Source organism: Helianthus annuus, chromosome 13, assembly GCF_002127325.2.
Source record: "Helianthus annuus cultivar XRQ/B chromosome 13, HanXRQr2.0-SUNRISE, whole genome shotgun sequence".
Taxonomy (NCBI): Eukaryota; Viridiplantae; Streptophyta; class Magnoliopsida; order Asterales; family Asteraceae; genus Helianthus; species Helianthus annuus.
The window spans coordinates 87,128,546-87,140,130 of record NC_035445.2 but is presented as its reverse complement, the minus strand read 5'-3'; the positions used below and the strand labels follow the sequence as shown (position 1 = coordinate 87,140,130).

The 11,585-nt window shown below is 41.2% G+C and overlaps 2 protein-coding genes across 2 annotated transcripts; both read right to left on the bottom strand.

The window, feature by feature from the left end:
• Nucleotides 1-2,188: 2,188 nt before the first annotated feature.
• LOC110901203 (uncharacterized mitochondrial protein AtMg00810-like) lies at nucleotides 2,189-3,358 on the bottom strand. The gene has a single exon (XM_022148045.1). It carries the CDS (start codon nucleotides 3,356-3,358, stop codon nucleotides 2,189-2,191), a length of 1,170 nt encoding a protein of 389 aa, XP_022003737.1.
• Nucleotides 3,359-10,249: 6,891 nt separating this feature from the next.
• On the bottom strand, nucleotides 10,250-10,984 carry LOC110901204. Its single transcript, XM_022148047.1, has one exon. It carries the CDS (start codon nucleotides 10,982-10,984, stop codon nucleotides 10,250-10,252), a length of 735 nt encoding a protein of 244 aa, XP_022003739.1.
• Nucleotides 10,985-11,585: the final 601 nt, after the last annotated feature.

The window sequence follows — 11,585 nt, the reverse complement described above, 5'->3', positions numbered from 1 at the left end:
AAAACCGAGAGGTAACCCACCCGATGAAAAAATTGGCATAAAACCGAGAGATTCCATAGAAAAGGAGAGAACACAGAGTAGAGAACTCCTTCTGTATGGGATTCGGTTTTTTAAAGCTAAGAAAAACGTCATTTTCTTAAAAAATACAACATTGAAAAAATTTGTCCCCCCTATACTTCAAAAACCAATTTGACATATTTTGATGTATTTTGATATTTTTTTTAAATACTACTGAAATTTAACAAGAGTTTTGAAAATTTAACACCATAAATCTCAAGGTCATGGCTTGTACTTGTAGCGGCTCGGCTTGGCCTTGAAAGGTCATGGCTTGTACTTGTGGTAAACATATATATACACAAAAATGTAGCGGCTCGGCTTGGCCTTGAAAGGTCATGGTTTGTACTTGTAGCGGCTTGGCTAGCTTGTGGGGCAGGGGGCGAAGCGGCTCGGCTTGGGCATGAAGCGGCTCGGCTTGAGAGGTAGCGGCATAAAGCCCATTCAGCTAGGAGGACACGTGTCCGCTTGGTTGTGGCTGGATTGAAGGTGCATAAAAATGACGGTTCACTGGGATAGGGGAGCGTGACCGGGCTTTTTTATGCCTGGTCAAATGGCTATTTTTGAAAATGAGTAAGGTCAAAGGCTACTCCTGTAATTTTCCCTTTTTCTTTTAGGTGCAGTGTACTATTGGGTGAAATATCACTCAAAAGACAAATCTAGCTCAAGTAGGAGAAATGTACAAACTGTGAAAAGGGTATCATAGTGAATGACATCAAATCTTATTCCCAAAGTTATGGTTCAATTCATCCTTGCTCTTGACAATTGTTTTGTTTGATCTCTCACATCATCACTCATTGTTTAAAACCAGAATATTTATGGTTTTACCATTTACATACAAAGAATGAGCAAACCCTTGTAGAAAAATATGTATTTATGTAACAAAGGCTAAAACTTATGGAATTGTTCGATACATAAAACACTACTACTATCTAATTGAGTACCCAACAATACTACTGTCTAATTGAGTACCCATGACATATTTAGTACCCAACATTACTACTATCTAATTGAGTATCTATGACGTATTTAAAAAACTAAAAAGGGTTTTTCTTTTTCTCACAGATGAGACACCAGTTCTTTAAACTTTTTTTGGGTTATTGGATTTTATCATCCCAACTGTTGTGTATTAGCCGTTGCTACTCCCAACTATCACTTTGATTCCTACCACTCCCAACTTAACATTTTGTGTGTTGTGTTACTATGGATTTGAAGTCAAAGTGATAGTTGAGAGTGGATTTGGAGTGACACAACACACAAAATATTAAGTTCGGAATGATGGGACTCAAAGCGATAGTTAGGGGTGCTCCCAGCCAATATACACTGTAGTTGGGAGTGATAAAATTCAACAATCCTTATTTTTTGCAAATCTTACCCATCCTTGTCGGGCGAGGTGGGGATCAGTTTTATCGAGGGCCTATTGGGGTGCCAGTGTGATATGACGGGAAACATAACAGTTAGATTGATGATTTCAGGGGTGTGCATGTGCTTCTTCAGTTCGGTTCGGGTTTGAGTCATAACCGTAATTAAAACCAAAATTTTCTATTAAGGTATTTCAAAAATGTATCAGTTTTGGTTAATCGATTAGGAGCATTGGGTTGGTTCAGGTTTCGATTAATAATTGAAAAATTAACTTGGGCCAACAACTGGATTAATATAAATAATTAAAAGTTTAACTAAAAACAAAAATAAATATGTCTTTAGGACAAAAACACCAACTAATAAGGCTAAATAGTTTGGTAAATAAATAATTCATTGGCACGAATCATTAACTGATGGCAAAGATCTAACTAAACAAATAAGGAAAACGAGAGTAATTTTCTTTTCGGTTTTTAATAAATTTTCTATTTTTTTTTTCAATTTGACTAACTAAAATCTAAGCAAGCAGTATGGTGACTAAATCCCCAACTCGGGTCATCCTCAAAAGCGTTGTGTGTCCTCGACAAAAGTGCCAAAACTTGATATGTAAAATATTTTTTATATGTCAAATCCTCAAATGAAAAGGTCTAGCTAACTTAATGTAGGAACGTGAATGTAATCGCTTGATTATTTCCAGTATAAACATTACAATATATACTTGAATGCAATCTCCTATTCTAGGTAACAAATATTCACAATAACAATCGATCCTAAATCATAGGCTAAGATACCCCCGCAGTCGAAGCAGGAGGTTTACGGATGCTAAGACTGGAACGGAAATCTTCAACAGATTACGAGGGAGCCCTTTGGTAAAGATATCTGCTATCTGATGGCGAAATGAAACATGATGCACACGAATTAGACCCCGTTGAACCTGTTCAGGAACAAAGTGAATATCCAATTCGATGTACTTGGTGCGTTGATGTTGAACTGGATTGCCTGACAGATAAACAGCACTGACATTGTCACAGTAGATCAGGGTGGCTTTCGTAGGCGGGTGACGAAGCTCTAGAAGAAGGTTGCGAAGCCAACATATTTCTGAAACGACGTTAGCAACCCCCCAGTATTCAGCTTCTGCACTTGACCGAGAGACTGTAGGTTGACGTTTAGAGGACCAAGAAAGGAGAGTGGGTCCAAAATAAACGCAGTATCCGGAAGTTGAGCGACGTGTGTCAGGGCAGCCAGCCCAATCAGCATCGGTGTAAGCAGTCATAGTCACGGAAGAAGACGGTTCAAGTGTGAGGTCGTATGATGTCGTGCCCTGTAGGTATCGAATGATTCTTTTTAGAGCCTGCCAGTGGAAGTTCATTGGCGCATGCATGTGCATACAAATCTGTTGGACTGCATAGCTCAGATCAGGTCTGGTGAAAGTGAGGTACTGAAGAGCACCTGCCAAGCTACGGTACAATGACGGATCGTCAAATGGGACTCCGGATGTGGCCGATAGTTTGGGTTGGGTGTCAACGGGCGTATCCACTTGTTTACATGATCGCATACCTGCTCGGTGCATAATATCATAAGCATATGCCTGTTGAGAGAGAAACATGGAATCCTTGTGCCTAGTAACCGTAATGCCCAAGAAGTAGCTCAAAGGACCGAGATATTTCATAGCAAACTCGCTTGCGAGGCTATCCATGAGTTGTTGACAAAGGTGAGCCGAAGAAGTAACAAGTAGTATATCATCAACATAAAGGAGAAGGTAGGCAGTGTGTTGTTGATGATGTAAGATGAAGAGAGAATTGTCACTTTTTCTCTGAATAAAACCCATTCGTAGGACATAGTCTATAAACCGCTGGTACCATGCTCTAGGTGTCTGTTTTAAACCGTATAAGGACTTCTTGAGGCGACAAACATGATTCGGAAATTGCTTGTTGCGAAATCCCATGGGTTGATACATGTAAACTGTTTCATTGAGGGTGCCGTGTAGAAAAGCATTTGTGACATCAAGTTGATGAACCGGCCATGCCTTGGTAAGAGCAATAGTGAGACCGTGCGGATTGTAGCGGGCTTGACCACGGGGCTAAAAGTTTCACCACAATCGATCCCTACCTGTTGTAACCTGCCATCACAAACTAACCGAGCCTTGTATCGTTCCAAAGAACCATCAGAATTAAATTTGTGTTTAAATAACCACATACTACGGATTACAGTCATCTGCGGGTGTCTAGGATCAAGTTCCCAAGCCTCATTTTGAATAAGAGCATAATATTCAGTTTTCATAGCGTTATACCATTCTGGTGAAGACAAAGCAACAATTGGGTTTTTGGGAATGGGAACAATGGTGGCGGTATGAAAGTCAAAGTGTTGCTTGGATTTATGAATGCCATCCATGGCACGGGTGTGCATGGAGCGTGTAGGTGGAGGAGGGGTTGGGCTGTGTTGAGGATATGGTGGGGCTGGTGGAGTGGATGGCGCTGGGGGGTAGGCATCGTAGGTGTGGGAGGAGGTGAAGGTGGGTTTTGTTGGGTCAAGGGTGAGGGTGGGGAAGAAGGTAGGCCTGGAGAAAGTGGGCCGGCTATGAATGTTGGGGAGGGTGTGGGCGGGGTGGTTGTTTGGTGGGTATTCGGTTGGGAGACGGGGGTGGGGGATATGTGGGACCAAACATGTGGGTGAAGTGGTGCGGATAGGAAGTCATATGTGGGGGGGGGGTGTGGAGAAAACGTGTCGAAAAGGAAAGATGGTTTCGTCAAAGATTACATGACGAGAGATGGTCATTTGATTGGTGTGTCGATTGTAACATTTATACCCTCGGTGTTGCATGGGGTACCCGAGGAAAACGCAGGGGTGGGACCGGGGTTCAAGCTTGTGAGTGGTGGTGGATGGGATAAGAGGGTAACAAAGAGAGCCGAAGACCCGAAGATGTTCGTAGGAGGGAGTGGAGCGGTATAGAATTTCAGTAGGAGTAAGATGATTTCGAGTTTTAGCGGGGAGGATATTATGTAAGTATGTGGCCATGTCGAGGGCATGGTGCCAAAAGGAGGGCGGGAGGTTAGCGTGAGTAAGTAAGGTGCGGATGATATTGTTGATAGAGCGGATTTTTCGTTCTGCCTTACCATTTTGAGAGGAGGCAAGAGAGACGAAACATCATTCCATTATGAGCAAAATATTGTTTAAAATTGTTGTTAATATATTCGGTACCATTGTCACACTGAAATGTCTTTATGGGGCGTTCAAATTGGGTGGTAATTTGGGTGGCAAAGGTCGAGAAAATAGCGTATACTTGGGACTTATTGGAGATCGGGTAGGTTCATAAAAAATTAGTATAGTCGTCTAGGAATAGTATATAATATCTGTGACCGCTAGTACTTAACACTGGCGATGTCCAGAGATCACTGTGGACAATATCAAATGGTGCAACAGTATGAGATGTAGAAGATGTAAAAGGTAAACGAACACTCTTTCCCAAAACACATGAATGACAAATTGTTTTAATAGCTGGTTTATCAAAAGAAAGCAAAGTAGAATTTTTCAAAGAACATAAAAGACTAGATCCTGGATGGCCTAGGCGTTGATGCCATAGGCGTTGAGTGAGGGTCGCAAAGGTGCTGGGTGTGGTCCGTTGCGAAGCGGGAGGCGGCAGAAGTGGGTACAAGTCACCGCTTCTGTTGCACCTGAGGATATGGATCCGGTGATACGCCCCAAACCTTACCTAATTAACTAGCATAATATATGGAAAATTTTTGGAAATTTCGGCATGACCCATTCGTTTAAAACTACTATTACCTGTTTTACACAACAAACTCCAACATTTAACATTTTTGACAAAATCAAAGACGGACAAGGTTTATATTGAACACGAAAAGACTACATTTACTAAGTTTCAACCCTACGACAAGGACATCGACATACTACATAAGTTTAAGTACATTTAACCAAAAATTTAACCCATATCAAAATAACTTGTAACGGAAGCGTGAAGCGAGCATAGATCAAGTGTGCACGTTCCAAGCCGTTCAATCGCCTAAGTTGAGGATTTACTTACATTCAATAAAAAGGCTTCAAAAGTTAGTCGTAATACTCAATTAACTCGATGTAACAACATACTAGCTTCATTCATTTATATTCTTTCATTATTCTTACGCATTCTATTTACCCATCTAAATGGGTAATGTCATATACCCTCTTGATGACGTTCAAGCATACCACTTACGACCCGGTATCATCGGGTTAATAGCTTACACTGTGACACCTGTGTCACCGCGACCATCAAACAAATACCAAGCCGATGAAACATTGTATTTCATACTTGGGATATTGTATAAATATGTGTATGTTTTGCACATATCAATTATTGTTCAATTTCAAACTCTACATTGCTTTCTAGAGCATTATACGCAAACTGGTGCGTAAACGTACTCAGTTTAATGCGACAAATACTCCGGAACATCAACATATACTCAACATACCTTAAATAACCTTTACATAACTTAGAAATAAGTTTTGAAGGCTTTGGTATAGCAAAAACAAGTTAATTCGCTTACAGGGACTAAACTTGACAAACTGCGAAAGTATGCCAATTTGAACTGTAACGAACATTCCGGAACATGTCCATAAGTTAAACATACCCTAAATATCCTTTACGTAGCTTAGAAATAGGCTTTGAGGTGTTTGGTATGCTAAAACAAACTTTTGGATCATTCAGGGACTAAAAGTGTCAAAAAGTGCACAAGTTTGCGCTTTCGCGCATAACTTACGTTCTGAATACATCCGGACATCCAAAAATTTATGTAAGCATCCTAATATTATGCCTTAGTGTTTGGCATAAGAAAAATCCATTCGTCGCGTCATTTGGATCGTCTTTCACGCTTATGCGCATTCCGTCGTAATTAAGCGAACATCGGGATCGTACGGCCAAACGAACCAACATCCGGAACATTTTTGAGCATGTTTCATGTCCACAATGTTTAGGCATCATTTTAGGGCCTTAAAGTTGGCTTTACGGGCCTTAGAAGTGTCGGAAATGACTTAAATACGCAACAGGGACCAAAACTGCCATTTTTGAAAGTATGTGCAGATCAGAAGCTTCAGGCGGCCCGCGTGAGTTTTGCCTAAATGTTGAGGCGGGCCGCGTGAGACTGTCAGACAGATTCAATGTATGCATTTAATGCAGTTGGCCTTTCGTTCGATCAAGGGGCGATGCCCTTTCACCCAATCAAGAGCCAAGGGGCATTTTCTGACTTACCACAATATTTCGACAAGTGTACGCACGAGATCGCGGCACGATATTCGATAAACGATCCTAACGGTTCCACTTTTCCTATAAATACCCCCCCCCCCCTTGTGTAAAAATCACAAGAATCAGATCTAAAAGCTCTAAGTTGAAGTTTTGCTTCATACCTGAGTTTCTCTGATCTAGATTAGCATTCGGGGACCCTCCGTAAGTATTCTTTCATTGTTTTATCGCTTTTCGAGTCCGAAAGTCAACGTTTTGTTGACTTTCTGCATTGACCAGCTTATGGTTGATGCGAAGTTCATGGAACTTCATAACGTGAGCGTGATCACGATGGTTATAGTCCGTAGTGACTATACCTACTGGTCACCACGTTATCTAGGCTCAGTGACGAGTCGTAGTTTCGGCCAAAATGCGCATTCTTGTGTATTTTGTAACCAAACTACTCGTGAGCATCAAAGCCGTTTGATTTGATGCCAAACCTGTTTTCTAAACTTAGTTAAGCATGTTCTAACATGCTTAGCTCGTCACTTTTAGTTTAGTGCTTATATAGGGTCGTAAGGTAAGCGATCTAAACCATCGCTTATACTTTCGAACCCGACCCATTTGGTCAATCATTAGGATCTGACCAAACACATTAGGTGACCATAGCTATAACCTCCCGGGGTTATACCTTGTGGTCGCGCTGTTAGGCGTTCCGAACGCGTTCTACGCGAACGACGCGTAAGGTAGCATAAGCTACCTAAACGGGTCGTGATGGACCGTAAGCACTTAGGTTAAGTTTCATTTTGGTATGTAGGCTTTGTTAAACCATATTACACGAGTATCCATACTCGTTTGGTTTACGAACCCGTGTACTATCCGATCCTTCCGATTTGGTCCGGTATATTAACATAGCTACCTATTAGGTGCCGTTTGATATCCCGTGATCTTTAGCATTATCTGGTTATTATACAAGAACTCAAAGCAATCTCAGGTGAGTACACTGAACCCCTCTTTTACTGTTTTCCAAACTATTTTGGGGTGAAACACATGTGCCTATCTGTTACTTTCATGCTTTCCTGTTTTCACATCATATACTTGCTATGTTCGATAGTACATATATAGTACATGATTTCATTGTGTTTATGCTATGTATGTCCATCGTGTGCATACTTAGCACAACACTTTACATTACATTTCATGCTATGTATGCCCATTGTGTGCGTACTTAGTACATTGCTTTACATTTTATGCTATGTATGCCCATTGTGTGCGTACTTAGTACATCGCTTTACATTTCATGCTATGTATGCCCATTGTGTGCGTACTTAGTACATTGTTTTACATTACATGCTATGTATGCCCATTGTGTGCGTACTTAGTACATTGTTTTACATTGCATTTATGTTGCATATGCTCATCCAGCATATGAACACATTATGCTACATTTTGAACCGTTGTGACCATTTGACTATGTGAACCGTCTAAACCCGTTTGATTATATGAACCGTTTGCAACCATTGAACCGTGTGAACCAGTCGTATCCGTTGACATGATTTACATTTGACAATAGACATTTGACTATACATAAACATTTCTACCGTTGTTAAACATTTCATCTTGATGGTTTGGTTTGAGTAAGTGATTAAGTAACGAGGCGTGTGTAATATGATACAAGCATGGTGGATACGCCGCTGGTACTTCCTATATATAAGTGTTTGTATGGTATTACACATCGTAGCGTTATTTGAATCATTTCAATTTGAGACATATGACATTTTATACAAATAACACACTTTTCATGAGACATTGTTTTACAAACTCATTTTACATGGTTATCCGTTTAACCATACAGTGTTCTCTTATTTATACATATCATCTGATCTTATCGTTTTTCAAATGATTTACAAGACAAAGCAAATTACAAGGTTCATGACTAAACATTTTCTCAAACATAAGTCATGAATCCCGTTTTCACAAAACCAATGTATCTCACAGGCATTTTTATGCTGACGTACCTATTTTCGCATGTGTTTTCAGGAGATGATGCATAGGACTTATCAAGACATACTTAGGCGGACCTGTGCCTTAGTGACTTAAAACGAGACAAGAACTAGTTAATTTATGTTATGTACACTTTGATTCTTGTTTAGACAATGTAAACTTTCATGTTTGATTTATAAAACGAAACTTCATTTGCCATGGATTTGAAACAATTGATTCTGTTACAACACTCCCCGACGTTTCCGCCACGTTTTGTATGTTCTACGTGGTCGGGGTGTGACATACACATAGATCTTTCGTTCTATCCGTATAACGGATTGAACTTCATACGTTTCTTATTGCATTCGTGACCACCCGTTCTACACGGATGATACCACTTCTGACTCGACCCGGTTGGACTAGAACCGGTCGACTTGCATAGCGTAACTTAATATATTAGCATAACCAAACCTATGAAGGATTTGTTATTTACTTACTAATCACTATAACCGCTATAACAAGGGTTGTTCATCAAATATATATATTTTTCTAAATAAGGATTTGTATGCAACAGAACATACCTCGGTCTTGTGATCCTTCCGATTTCTTGTAATTTGAACCTTCTTCCTTCACGCCTATATCAACACATTCGTTCGTTCGTTTAGTACCCAAGATTTCGTTCCATTATTTTCGAAATTACACATAGTTGTTCATTCAAGCATTTCATCAAACACATGGCGGGTTTCGCATTTTCGGGACATTTACCCATCTAACTAACATATATTTCTAAGCTAGTTACTTTAATCATTCAACAACAATCAATAGAGTTTTACTCCATATCAGTTTATCTAGTGATTTTACATCATAGACAAGGTTATTCTTCAACCACACACACACACATGTATCAATACTTGATCATTCTAACCCTAGTAGCTTTTTATCAATTTGGGTTTTGGCTATTAACAACAAAATTGCTAGTAATCAAACATGATTCTGACCTATATCATAATCTTAACTCAATTTCATATATTTCATATCATGCAAATCAGATTTGATCAAGACCCTTTTCCTACATTTTGCTAAATCATAAAATTGAACTTACCACTTCGAAGAACAGATGTAGGAGCTTAAAATTCGTTGTTTATGCTTTCGATTTTCTTAAAATTTCACTTGATTCTTGTGGATTTTGATAAACTAGGGTTTAATCCCCTCTTGCTCCTCTCTGTTGATCGACCAGAACCCCATACACGTACTGTGTGTGGGTTTTTGACATATATTAATTTTAGTAACCCAACTTTTGGGCATTTGCATCTTTAGTCCCTCAATTTCAAATACTTATTTAATTTAAATACTACCCCCTTTTATTTCTACATTTTATCCTAAGTGAATTAACATTTTTGGGGTGTTACATCCGGGTCTTGAGATCCTTCACAAGAAAACCAAATGGGTCAAATTCTATAGAAAGAGAGTTGTCAGTGCATAGCCGACGAATGGATATGAGGTTTTTGATAAGTTTTGGTGAATAAAGGACATTATTTAATTTAAAGGGTGGGTAGGGCGGTGGTAAGGTAAGGTTGCCTTGGCCTGTCACCGGAATGGTAGTTCCGTCACCGACAATGATATATTGATTTTTACTCTTATTTAAATAAGATTGAGATGTACCTGACGGTTGCAGATAATGGCCGTAGCGCCAGTGTCCATCACAGAGTTCCAATCTGGCGGGTTTAAGCTCAACGTATACATAGCTTGTGCGATATCGGTGGGGGTGTAGGTGGCATTGGCAGCATTAAGGCGTGGGCCTAAAATTCCCTGACCCGAAGTATTAGAGTTCGGCTGAGGAGTTGTCGGGTATGGGCAGGGGGGCGAAGCCCATGTAGGCCACTGTGTAGTTTGTTGAGGAGTATTGGGCCATGTGGGTGGGCCGAATGGCCATGGGAATTGGGCCGAAAACTGCTGGGCAGGAGGATTGGGTTGGCGGTTTCGGTTCCAAGATGGTCTGCCACGACCACGTCCCCAGCCACGGGAGCGACCCCGGTTGTAGCCGGTGTCGGTGCGATAGTCAGTAGGGTGAGAGGTATTGTTCGGTGAAGGGGGCTGAGAGGCGGCGGGGCGAGCGGTGGTGTGAAGAGCCGAGCCGGCTGAGTGGGCAGAGGTGATGGCTTGATTGGCTTTGCGGGTTTCATTCATGCAAAGTTGTGACCGGACCTCGTTGAAGGATGGCAGGGGTTTAGTGTTGCCAAGAACAGTGGCCACCGCTTCATAGGAATCGGTAAGGCCGGCTAGCGTTTGTAACATGAGGGATTGATCATCAACAGGGGCTTCAACATTGTTAAGTTGGTCGGCGATTACTTTTAGTTCCTGACAATACGTGGCCATGTTGGAAAAGTTTTTAAGACGGGTAGAGTTGAACTTCTGTTTCAAGTAAAGTGCACGAACAGCCTTGTTGTCCTGGAACAGGGCCTCGAGGGCAGCTCACCCAACATAGGCAGTGGAGCCTTTCTTCATGATGGTTTGAACAAGGTCCGGGGAGATGGTGCCATAGATCCATTGAAGGACTATGGCATCCAGCCTCTCCCACGAATTGGGTTTTGGGGTTGATGTTTTCTCGGTGTCGGTGGTTTTGGTGGTATCAGAGGTGGTAGTAGCAGAAGGTTCAAGGTGATCAGAAACAAGAAACGCGCGACAGTGGATGCGGAAGAACTCGGACCATGTCGAGTACTGTGCGGAGTCAGATTCAAGGGTGATGGGAATGAAGGACTTGATGTTGGTGACAGTGACAGCTGGGTGGAGTTTGGAATCCATGAGGGGTGCAGAAAAGAAAGGGAAAGACGGTGCTGGAAAATGGCAGCGAAGAACCGCAGGGAAGAGGGCGGCGATATGGGGTAGGGAGGAGGCCTAGGGTTGGCCTGATACCATGTAGGAATGTGAATGTAATCGCTTGATTATTTCCAGTATAAACATTATAATATATACTTGA